We start from the raw sequence: 11883 nt of genomic DNA, 5'->3' as shown, positions 1-11883 counted from the left end.
AAATATTGGAATTGAGATGTACATAATTAACGATATTTATAAATATCTTCCGATAGTCAATCTTCCGGTTAATCAAAATAGAAATTATGGTTAAAATACCATGAATGCCAAAGCTTTCAGCCTTATTAAATAATTCCCTCGATTTCAAATGCAAGTGGTACCCAAATAAAATTGTCTAACACTAAAAAGTCACGATATTTTTCCACCGACCGATAGTATCGCACACTTGCCATTCTCCTCATCACGCACACGCCCGCTTCACAATTCAAACGAACGGCATTTTATTTTCACAGGATCCCGGGAGTCGTGAATGTTTTACCCAATATCGACTTTCATTGTTAAGTGACCAAAATTGTAATCTGTTCTGTTAGTTGTCGAGTGCCCGTGCCGCCATGTCCCATCCGTCTGACCATGTGCTGCGTCCCAAGGAAAATGCTCCGCTTAGAATGCCGGAAAAATCAGCAACCGTGCTCAATATGCAGAAGAACTTGCTATTGGGAAAGAAGGTAAGTGGAAAATTTCTGGAGTGCAGCTGAAACTCTCATTTGGTCCCATTGTGATGCAGCCCAACAGCGAGAATATGGCTCCAGCCAGCAAACCCTTGCCAGGATCCTCTGGCGCTGTGATTAGGAGTGCGGCGACCACCGTGCGTCCAGCTACTAAGCCAGGCCTAGGAGGCTCCAATCCTATAGCTTCCACCGAAGGAAGCAACTTCCAGAAACCCATGGTGCCGTCCGTGAAGAAGACCACATCAGAGTTTGCTGCTCCGGCTCCAGTAGCACCCACCAAGAAGCCCGAATCAGTTTCCAAGCAGAAAACTGCCGCTGCGAGCACGGAATTCTCCAAGGAACTGGGTGCGGCCAGCAGCTCCGCGGACAAAGAGAAAACCAAGACTGGTGGGTAAATGCTTCAGCTGTAATCTTTTGCAATTACGAACTCAGTTGTAATTTTCTGCAGAAACCCAACCCCAGAAGCCGAAGAAGACCTGGGAGCTCAACAACTTTGATATTGGTCGCCTGCTCGGACGCGGCAAGTTTGGCAACGTTTATTTGGCGCGCGAAAAGGAATCCCAGTTCGTGGTGGCCCTAAAAGTGCTCTTTAAGCGCCAGATTGGCGAGTCCAATGTGGAGCACCAAGTGCGGCGGGAGATCGAGATACAATCGCACCTGCGTCATCCGCATATCCTGCGTCTGTACGCCTACTTTCACGACGACGTGCGCATATACCTGATCTTGGAGTATGCGCCACAAGGAACGCTTTTCAACGCCCTGCAGGCACAGCCGATGAAGCGTTTCGATGAGCGCCAGTCGGCCACCTATATTCAGGCGTTGTGCTCGGCGCTGCTTTATCTGCATGAGCGGGACATCATTCACAGGGACATCAAGCCGGAGAACTTGCTGCTCGGGCACAAGGGCGTCCTAAAGATCGCCGACTTCGGTTGGTCCGTGCACGAACCGAACTCCATGCGCATGACACTGTGCGGCACTGTCGATTACTTGCCACCCGAAATGGTTCAGGGCAAGCCGCACACGAAAAACGTGGATCTATGGAGCCTGGGTGTGCTCTGCTTTGAGCTGCTGGTGGGCCACGCTCCCTTCTACTCGAAGAACTATGACGAGACCTACAAGAAGATTCTCAAGGTGGACTACAAACTGCCGGAGCACATTTCCAAGGCAGCATCACATCTGATATCCAAGCTGCTGGTCCTTAATCCGCAGCACCGCCTACCGCTGGATCAGGTGATGGTGCATCCTTGGATCCTGGCGCACACGCAGTGAACACATTCTTGTTTCATTTTCAGTTAATTCCTTTTAATTACGTTTTTAGTTTCGGGCTTGCCGCGTAATTTAATTATGGCATCATAAATTTTCATTTATAGAGATACGAGAAATTAACATTTATCAATTAAGTTTATTATTATCATTACCAATAAAGTTTGTGTGTGTGTTTTCGAATGCTAGCGTACACTCCTATCTTATGTGGCTACCTAATCTCTAGCGAAATGAGTTGACGGAATTGCAAATGCAGAAGTGAAACGTGGTGGCAGCGACAAAAAAACAGGCAACATTGCCCAAATGCAGTGCAGCGAGTTATTTTTATCACAGAAAACCAAGTGTATAGAGTATATTTGTTAATGAAATGGGGTTAAGGATATAGCAACGATATCGATGATTGCTAATTCGGGACTAATAATTTGCAAGGCTGAACCGAAACAGTCTTCATTTTAAATATGTCTGCATTTGTTCGTAGCTCCATCTCAGAGTATTGTATTTTCTGCGAGTTTTAATTTCTTGTTCTTCATTTGCTATTAACGAAATGATGGTAGTCATGACGCTGAACTTAACTTACAAACTAAGTAGCTTAGGGCGTGCTCAAGCCAGGATAGATTTCGATTTGTAATCTTCAATTAACGTACAAATTTAATGATCGATTTGCGACATATCGTTATGATTAACCCTAGAATCTATGGCTTACCGAGCACGGCTTTAATATAAAGGGGTTTCTAAGCCTTTGCACACTTGCCGCTCAATATTAATAGAAAATTATCTTACTTAGTGTCTAATAACCTCGCCTCCCTTCTTGCGTGCCGCACCACCATTGGAGTAGTCGTCCTCTGCAATTTGAGTTAAAGTGTTAAGGATTTATTCCGATTTGTGAGCACTTCCACTCACCATCTTGATCTTCATCCATGCCGTCTTCCAGGTGGATGCCTTCGGCGAACTCCTTACCCTGGTCAGCCATGATTTCGTTGTTTAGATTGTCTGTATCGAGCAGGTGCTGTGGCTGTTTCACGGCCACATCACCCACATCGTCGTCGTCATCTCCGTCGCCACCTCCTGCGGCGCCGGCTGCCTCGGCCATCTGTTTGGCCGTTTCATCGGGAACGGGTCCGGGACCAGGTGCTGGCAATTCGCCATCGAAGAAATTCTGGCCGCCACCAGCGGCGGGCAAATTAAAGCTGGGCTCGTTTAACGCGTCCTTAACTTCATGGGCGCCCGAATCCTCGATGGGTTTGGGTGCTACACCTACATTTTTGTTGCCCTCCATATCATTTACGGCATTGGCGTAACGATTGTTGTTCTCGTTCTTCGGCAGCTCCTCGGCGGCGTTGTCTACATCGACAGCGTCGCCCTTGGTATCCGTTTTGTCTTCAAAGTTCTCGGGAATGGGAGCCACGTTTTCGGGAAGTTTGCGCTCTGTCTTCGCTGGTGGCACTGCAAGCGGCGGAAGGCCGCTGCTACTGACTTTTGGGGCTACAGATGCGTTGGGGGCATCGCCGGCTTTCTTGTCCGACGCGCTGCCCACTGAGGCTTGTGTGCTGCTCTTGCGGGGTGCACTCAGCGGGGAAACAGGACCGCCGGACAGTTGCGGCTCCTCCTGCTGCTGCTTCTCACTGGCCGATTTGGGCACAATCTGAAAGTTTTCAACAGAGTTTAGTATGAGGCTGTGGTTGTTGGACACGGCAAAAGGCATCAGAGGCAGTTTCGGCTGCTCCTGGGTTCCATCACCATTACTCTTAAGTGTGAAGTTAGTAGACGCGTTTGTTAGGTTTTGATTTGGGTTAGTTGCTAGCAGATTTACCCCGCCGCCAATCCTGTAGAGGCCTTCACTCACTTGCACTTGGGCATCGAAGGACTTCTCGTTGCGCGGCTTTTCAATGCTGTGCGCCAGCTGGGCGGGATTTGAGTGGTGCGTGGTGGGCATCTGCTCGGCGGGCTTGTTCAGTTGCTGCTGGTGTCCATGGGCCGGTGCCTCGGCGGGCTGGACTTTAGGTACATAGTTGCAGTTGGTCTTGAATTCCGCAATTGTGGCTTCCAGGGCGTGAATCTTGTGCTCTCCATCGCGCTGTAGCTTGTCCAGTTTTTCCTGGTGCATAAGTAGATATTGTTAAGAAATTCACTTGGATGCATTAGAAAAGCATACCTTCCAGGCAGCCACCTCGCGCTCCTTGCTGGCCTTGTCCTTATGAAGATCCGCCAGGACCTTTTGCAGCTTTTGGTCGAACGCATTCGTGTCCTCGATGTGTTTCTTCTTGCTCTTAACGCACTCGGTCTCCAAGTCGGTGTACTTAACCTCCAGCACCTTGTACTTCTCCACCTGGGCGTCGAACTTCTCTTGTAGTGCGTGTTCCGTGTCGTGCTGCTTCCGTAGTGCCTCCGCCAACTGACCCTCGTACTGCTCCTGCAGGGTCATCTTTTCCGAGCGCAGCGCACTCATTCTCTTCTCGGCAGTCAGTTTCTCGGCATTCAGAGCTGTGGATATCACCATAATCAGTCGGCATAAGGGCAAGACAAGATAGAAACAATAGACCCACATTGCATCTGGACATTGAGGCCCTCTTGGAAGGCGCGGCTCTCGTCCAATTGGTGCTGGGACATTTGGTAGATCACAATCATCATGATGAGCACGATGAACATGGTCATCAGGATGCAGATGCGGACGCGGCCGGAGCGCGCGAAGCGAGCCGAACTCATTTTACAATCGATTTAAGCTAGTAAATCAACAAATTGCAACTATTTCCTTTGCAGAAAAAGAATGGTTTTTCTTCTTGTTTTGCTTTAGAGCTGGTACGATGGTATCGGTATAACTGATGGTAGCGAAGGCCTATCGATGAATTTAGTTGTATTATTTTTTTATATTTTATTTTTATCGTACGCTTCCTGTTACTCCTTGGATATTTTAAAAGGTTCTGGATAATTAATAATCGCAGTTCTTTGCAATAATATAATAATTGTTGAATACCGTTTTTTTTTATTAAATTTCTAAAGCTTGCTATGTTTTTCACAAGTTTCAAGGCAAGCTCAAGGTGCCAGTGTGACCAGCTTGGCACCACCAGGCGATAGCCAATTTGAGCCGAAGATATATTTCAAAGGTGTCGAAACGGTCACTTCGCTGACCAGAAGCGACGGCGACGCGCGAAGAGAATATCAATAAATAGTTTTAATTTAGCTTAATTAGCCGCAAATAAGTGTTGCTTGTCCGCAGCAGCCGTTAAGTTCAAAGTAACCGGAGTCAATTAAACGAGCTTCTCAGCAACTAGTGCAAAGTGAGTTCAATATCGCGGCTACGATTGATACCCTCACTTTTCCGCGAGGCGTTCGGTCAGGTGGAATTTATTTAAACATTTGGGAGAGCTTCGCACGCGAACGCATATACGCAGCGCGGCGAGAGAGAGTGGCAATCAAATTAATTTAATAAAGGTGCTCGATGGCGGTGGTAAACACCGAGAATTACGTAAAGTCCGCACAAGTGGTTGCTGCTCCAGTGCAGCCAATCTGGAATAAGTGTGCCTTCAATAACATTAATAATAGTAGTCCAGTATCAGTTGTGTGGATCTCACCTGTCCGCCAGGTGAACCATGCGCACGGGAAAAAACGTCGCCATAAAACGGCGAGCCCCCCGCCCCTACGAGTTCCCAAACATTTGGGCAATAATCAATAACTGGACTGCCATTTACCGTTAGGTGCCGCAATCTACACTTATTTTTATCTTCGGAAGTTTATAACTTCAGCTATAAACTATTATTTCACCCCATCGGTTTTCTTCAACCTGATATCTTTATGCTTGAGATATTTCTTCCACCTGATATCTTTATGCTTGACTTGCTCTGCCCAAAAACGAGAAATGATAACAAGTTCAGACACTCTTATCGTCTGCGCAGCGTGGATAACCCGTTATTCGGCCTTGAGAGCTGAGCAGATAGATAGCCACCAAACTTTTTGATAAACTTTTTCGATTTGCACCTTCGTGTAATTGTGCTAACGAAGCAATTTTAACATTCATTCGCGAGTAGCGACTAATGGCGCCCACCGATTTGCTGCTAATCTCCGTGGGGTCCGCCGATCATGTCAATAAACTTTGGATCCCACATTCTCGGCTTATCGCCAACCTATATTAAGTATCCGCCCATATGATACACACACCCAACATCATTATCAGTTGCTTAACTTACATGAGTGTAAACATTTATGGTTCGGTTATTGTTCGCTCATTTCTGTTAGCAATCAAAACATTAACCATAAATTATATAGATATGTACAATCTTAATTGGGTATTTCTATACTGCCTGACAACCAAAAATTGTATTGTTTGTTTGATAAATTCCACCGGTTAGCATCGAAAAAGAACTTTTCAAATATACATATATATTATATGCGTATATTAAAATAATCCAACAGATATATCAGTTGTTTGCGATATAATATGCATACATACTTATTGTTTAAGTTATTGTTGGAAATTATATATAATTATATATATAATTCTTATAGTACTCTCTATTTTTTTTTGTACTTATGTTACAAATTATAAACAAACCAGTTTGTACCAATTCTTTGTTTGCTCATGATATACAGTTGCGGTAACAATAATAGCACCAAAAGCACATTTCGTGTTTGCCCCATCGTTTCTCTATTTTCTGAAATTTTTTCAAAATTTTTTCCACTAATCTTAAATACTACAATGATTTTCAATTGAAATAATAAAATTGGTAACAGATCTAATGGATATTTTAAAAATAATTGGTAAAACAAAGAAAAACCTCCAAATTTAGGCGGTAACAAAAATAGCACTGTTTCTCGTATTTTGCTAAAATTAACTAAAAAAATAAAATAAGAGTTCAACAAATGGATTATATCTTAAGAACTATGTTTAAAGAATCTTAATATTTGGTTGCGTGACCATTGTAGGCAATGACAGCTGCGCATCCTCTTGGCATAGAGTCCACCAAGTCCTGGTACCGTTTTTGAGGAATTTTGCTCCATGAATCCTTGATCCTCGATCCCCCATGAATCCAAAGTTTCTCGTTATGGTTGGGCTTGGCTTCAGAAACCTTTTTTTCACGTCATCACAAAGTTTTTCGATTGGATTCAAGTCGGGTGACTGATCATTACTCGGATCGATTTCTGCTCAAACAACTTTCGAGCCTTCTTCCTCGTGTGTTTTGGGTCGTTATCCTGTTGAAATGTCCAAAAAAACGGCATTTCATCCTCGGCATATAGCGCCATCACATTTTCCAGGATATCTGTGTAAATGTGCTGATCCATGATGCCTTGAATCATATGAATCGGATCTACTCCATAGTATGAAAAGCACGCCCATACCATGATGTTTGATCCCTAGTGCATTACCGTCTTAAAGGTGAAGCGAGGATTATTTTCAGTTCGTGGTGGACGCCGAACATAAGACCGAGAGCCTTTCCAACCAAAAAACCCAATTTTGCTCTCATCTGACCACAAAATGTGTCGCCACTTCTCCACAGGCCAGTCTTTGCGTATCTTGGCATATTCGATTCGCTTTGCCACATGCTTCACAGTCAAAAGCGGGACTTTTCTGGGACTGCACACATTATGGTTGTTTTGTCTTAAGTGTTTGCGAACTTTTTCCACGTTTGCAGATATCTGAAGCTCCTTCTTCAGTTCCGTCACCGGCTTAAAAGGCTCCTTCTTGCTTTGCCGAACCAAGCGCTTGATCTCCACATTGGACATAGAGGGCTTTCTTCCACGTTTTTCGTTATTTTCGAAAAACAGCAGTGCGTTGCGGATCATATTGTTTGAAAAACAAAAAAAACCGTCTCATTTTAGCGTAGGTTTTACCTTCACAGATCATGTTTTTAATCAAATTCCTTATTTCGACGGTAAAATGCTTTCCCCGACCCATAACTAGAGAATTTTTGGTCTTCTTTTGAAAAAAATTCAATTAAAACCTTTAATGCAACTCCTTTTTTCAAAATATGTCGAAAAAAAACCCAAAGCAATCACTCCTATTAATTTTATTTAGCAAAAACGTGGTCAGTGCTATTTTTGTTACCGCCTCATTTAGCGCCCTTTTGCAGAAAGTGCCCAAAAACAAAAAGAACCGTTACATTGAGAGAGTCAAAATTTCTTGCTTAGGGAGACAACATATGGTACTTATTATTCATGCAATCAGACTTTAAAAAAAATAAACATTCAATACCTTTTTTTAGGAAATCAACTTTCCACCTGCAGTAGTGCTATTATTTTAACCGCAGCTGTATATCATATGTACATATATCTTTAATGGTTGTGTGTATTTCGCAGAATGTCGAGCAGTGGAACCATCGCAACAACGCTGCCGCAGCCGCAGCACCAGCAATTCGCGTAAGTTATCAATAAACATTTCAATTAGCCTGTGTAATTTAATCTTAAAGACAAACAAACATATTTGCTTTACAAAACGTATTTTTGCACGGCCAAACAAGGCAAAGTCACCTGTGAATTATAATAACAAAGGTAGCGCACTCAACTTAAATTGATATCAAAGGGCTCATCTGTATAATATATATATTGATTTATAGCTATTTAACTCTAAAATAATTAAGTCTAATGTTCTTGGTTTTGAAATTAGTTCCCCTTAGTCAATATCCACTGTATTTGAGTGTATCATCGTTATAGACTCGTCACATGAAATAGACATTTATACACATTTCATTTTCAAGTGCTTTGCCCTCAGCCAACAGACAATTTTTCCCCTTCACCGCACATTTCCCTCGTGTAGTTGCAATAAAACTAGGACAAATCGGAAGAGAAGGATAGCAGTACTATGACATAATATGATTGCATTTTGCACTTGGTTTTTGTTCTCGCGATTGTTTAAAAACAAATGCAAGTCGAAAATAGAAACAAGCTAAGACTAGATACTATACTAGATACTATATCCAATCATACATATATATGTATGTTTTGTTGGCAGTGCGCCAAATATTTCTTCCTTATTAATGATCAACCCATTTGACCTTTTCTCTGCTTTAATTGTATGTTCAATAGTAGACTCTTAGGAGCGCTGATGGTATATGTGGGCCAAGTTCAAAGCCAATAAGACTATTGTTTACATTTTGTTGTTGCACAGCGCGAATGCAAAGTTAGCGCAGTGCAAATAATTGTCAATTAGCCAAGCATAATGAGATAGCGCCCCGATTTATTTCCTTCTATTTGCAGCCTGCTCCCGAAGATCATTAACGGCGGAATCGCGGGAATCATCGGAGTGACATGCGTCTTCCCACTGGACTTGGTCAAGACGAGGCTGCAGAACCAGCAGATCGGACCCAATGGCGAACGCATGTACAACAGCATGTGAGTAAAGGCGGGGTGTATCTCTAGATGGCTTTATAATGTGGAATACCCTTCCAGGTTCGACTGCTTCCGCAAGACGTACAAGGCCGAAGGATACTTTGGCATGTACCGCGGCTCTGGCGTGAACATCCTGCTGATCACACCTGAGAAGGCCATCAAGTTGACCGCCAACGACTACTTCCGCCACAAGCTGACCACCAAGGATGGCAAACTTCCTCTGACCAGTCAGATGGTTGCCGGCGGTCTGGCCGGTGCATTCCAGATTATCGTCACCACGCCCATGGAGCTTCTCAAGATCCAGATGCAGGATGCGGGTCGCGTGGCGGCGGCGGCCAAGTTGGCTGGCAAGACGGTGGAGAAGGTGTCGGCCACCCAATTGGCTTCGCAGCTTATCAAGGACAAGGGCATCTTTGGCCTGTACAAGGGTATTGGTGCCACAGGACTGCGAGATGTCACCTTCTCCATCATTTACTTCCCCCTGTTCGCTACTCTCAATGACCTGGGTCCACGACGAAACGATGGATCTGGCGAGGCTGTGTTCTGGTAAGTAAAGCATAGTTGTCTATTTGTCATTTTTATATTAATTTTATGTTAATTCAATAGGTGCTCCTTCCTGGCGGGTCTGGCGGCCGGTTCCACCGCTGCGCTCGCAGTTAATCCCTTCGACGTGGTCAAGACGCGCCTGCAGGCGATTAAGAAGGCCGACGGCGAGAAGGAGTTCAAGGGCATATCCGATTGTATCACGTGAGTTCCAGAAATATCGCCCATATATACTTAAGCTAATATAAATTCTCCAATAGTAAGACACTGAAGCACGAGGGACCCACCGCCTTCTTCAAGGGCGGCCTGTGCCGAATGATTGTGATTGCTCCTCTGTTCGGAATCGCTCAAACGGTCTACTATCTGGGCGTGGCCGAGGGCCTGCTGGGCTATCAGAAAAAGTAGGGGGGCTTGGAATGGGTACGCGCCAAGGCGGATTGACAAGACCGAAGCATTTTAAATGTACTCTCTTTGAATATTGAATGTGTATGTATATCGTGTTTAAATGTTGTTAAAGCTGTCCATGAATGTAATCGTGAAGTCTCTATAGTAAGCTAATGTAATCGAGCTATGCGCCAGCCAGCCAAGTTGTTAAAGTTTTCCCCAGTCCTCTTAAACTACTCAAACGATGTACTACATATGTATTTAGACCATGTCAGAAGATAACTGATGCTCCAATGACAATAAGATAAAGCAAATTAATCGCTGATATAATGTACATCTTTGGTTAATATCATAGTCTATAACTGTTGTGTTTGGATACTCTCTCTATTTAGTCTTTGTTTCCCGGGCAATCCGCAGCTAGCCATCAACATTTTGCATCAAATTGTATTAGTAATGCATTTTCCTTTGCTGCCAGGCGAAATTTACTTTTAGTGGCATTCAATAACATGACTAGATAAATTGTATGCTTTATAAAAACCGTCAGAATTGAACTAACGAAATATACTAATGTAAATTCAAAATTTTCGTACAACATTAATTATTTCTTCGGCTATTAAAAAAATGTTGGAACAAGTTGAGCAAAAGAACCAAGTTGATAAAAAGAACCAAGAGCCAAAAAAACCGCAAAAGTTTAAGTTAATAACTTCTACCATTTGGTTAATACTACAACTTATATTTAATTGCGAACCCATCACAGCGTTTTTCCGAAAATTATAAATGGCGGCGTCGCCGGTATTATTGGAGTGGCATGCGTCTACCCACTGGACATGGTTAAGACGCGACTGCAAAACCAGCCAATAGGTCCCAATGGAGAGCGCATGTACACCAGCATGTGAGTAGGTTTTCGGTTTGGGTTGTGTTGTGTTATTATCCGCCTAATGGAGAACTCTACTGCCTTAGCGCCGACTGTTTCCGAAAGACTATCGCCAGCGAAGGCTACTTTGGAATGTACAGAGGCTCAGCGGTGAACATCGTGCTGATTACGCCCGAGAAAGCCATCAAGTTGACCGCCAACGACTTCTTTCGGTATCATCTGGCTTCCGATGACGGGGTTATTCCGTTGACGCGGGCTACTTTGGCCGGCGGCCTGGCCGGGCTCTTTCAGATCGTGGTCACCACGCCCATGGAGCTCCTCAAGATACAGATGCAGGACTCGGGGCGGTTGGCTGCGGCCGACCGAGCGGCAGGACGAGAGGTGAAAAAAATAACGGCCTTGGGCCTGACCAAGACGCTACTTCGTGAGCGTGGAATCTTCGGCTTGTACAAGGGTGTGGGCGCCACTGGTGTGCGGGACATCACGTTCTCGATGGTGTACTTTCCGTTAATGGCCTGGATAAACGACCAAGGTCCACGCAAGTCGGATGGTTCTGGGGAAGCGGTTTTCTACTGGTCTCTGATAGCTGGACTCCTGTCCGGGATGACTTCTGCCTTTATGGTCACCCCTTTTGATGTGGTCAAGACTCGTCTGCAGGCCGATGGCGAGAAGAAGTTCAAAGGCATCATGGATTGTGTGAATAGGACCCTTAAGGAAGAGGGCATACAGGCGTTCTTTAAGGGCGGTCTATGTCGGATTATGGTGCTGGCTCCACTATTTGGTATCGCGCAAATGTTTTACTTTTTAGGTGTGGGCGAAAAGATTCTGGGCATCGAGCGAACGAAATCTGTGTAACTTTTAATTAAAGGTCTTTTCCCCTTCCGTTTACTTATTATACTGAATAAGAATTTTGCATCCCCGATTCGATTTAGCCATGTCCGTCTCATCCGTCCGTCTTCTACGCAAGCTAGTCCGTCATGGTTGAAGCTATCT

At 44.4% G+C, this 11883-nt stretch overlaps 4 protein-coding genes across 7 annotated transcripts; 3 read left to right on the top strand and 1 right to left on the bottom strand.

Moving 5' to 3' along the window:
- The first annotated feature begins 223 nt into the window (after positions 1 to 223).
- LOC6728449 (aurora kinase C) lies at positions 224 to 1878 on the top strand. The gene is made up of 3 exons (XM_002103758.4): positions 224 to 506; positions 566 to 896; positions 958 to 1878. Exons 1-3 carry the CDS (start codon positions 393 to 395, stop codon positions 1776 to 1778), a joined length of 1266 nt encoding a protein of 421 aa, XP_002103794.1. The 5' UTR covers positions 224 to 392; the 3' UTR covers positions 1779 to 1878.
- A 13-nt stretch (positions 1879 to 1891) lies between these two features.
- LOC6728448 (putative protein tag-278) lies at positions 1892 to 4635 on the bottom strand. 3 transcript variants are annotated; one of them, XM_016176902.3, is made up of 5 exons: positions 4316 to 4624; positions 3925 to 4253; positions 3583 to 3867; positions 2673 to 3414; positions 1892 to 2614 (listed from the first exon to the last, which is right to left on the bottom strand). In XM_016176902.3, exons 1-5 carry the CDS (start codon positions 4473 to 4475, stop codon positions 2553 to 2555), a joined length of 1578 nt encoding a protein of 525 aa, XP_016035063.1. In that variant the 5' UTR covers positions 4476 to 4624; the 3' UTR covers positions 1892 to 2552. The 3 variants fall into 3 exon arrangements, with proteins under 3 accessions (XP_016035063.1, XP_002103793.1, XP_016035062.1); XM_002103757.4 differs by having other exon boundaries at positions 3616 to 3867; positions 4316 to 4622; XM_016176901.3 differs by having other exon boundaries at positions 2673 to 3867; positions 4316 to 4635.
- A 225-nt stretch (positions 4636 to 4860) lies between these two features.
- LOC6728447 (mitochondrial glutamate carrier 1) lies at positions 4861 to 10597 on the top strand. The gene is made up of 6 exons (XM_016175160.3): positions 4861 to 5047; positions 8061 to 8120; positions 8958 to 9092; positions 9150 to 9635; positions 9696 to 9836; positions 9893 to 10597. Exons 2-6 carry the CDS (start codon positions 8062 to 8064, stop codon positions 10035 to 10037), a joined length of 966 nt encoding a protein of 321 aa, XP_016035061.1. The 5' UTR covers positions 4861 to 5047; position 8061; the 3' UTR covers positions 10038 to 10597.
- Positions 10570 to 11792, top strand: LOC27208714 (mitochondrial glutamate carrier 1). Of its 2 annotated transcripts, none has more exons than XM_016184276.3 (3): positions 10570 to 10711; positions 10774 to 10908; positions 10977 to 11792. In XM_016184276.3, the coding sequence occupies exons 1-3, from the start codon at positions 10638 to 10640 to the stop codon at positions 11743 to 11745; spliced, it is 978 nt and encodes a 325-aa protein (XP_016035060.1). In that variant the 5' UTR covers positions 10570 to 10637; the 3' UTR covers positions 11746 to 11792. The 2 variants fall into 2 exon arrangements, with proteins under 2 accessions (XP_016035060.1, XP_016035059.1); XM_016184275.3 differs by having other exon boundaries at positions 10774 to 10912.
- Positions 11793 to 11883: the final 91 nt, after the last annotated feature.

This window comes from Drosophila simulans, chromosome 3R (genome assembly GCF_016746395.2).
Source record: "Drosophila simulans strain w501 chromosome 3R, Prin_Dsim_3.1, whole genome shotgun sequence".
In the NCBI taxonomy this organism is placed as follows: domain Eukaryota; kingdom Metazoa; phylum Arthropoda; class Insecta; order Diptera; family Drosophilidae; genus Drosophila; species Drosophila simulans.
The sequence above is the reverse complement of the archived record's forward strand: the minus strand, read 5'-3'. Positions and strand labels throughout refer to the sequence as shown.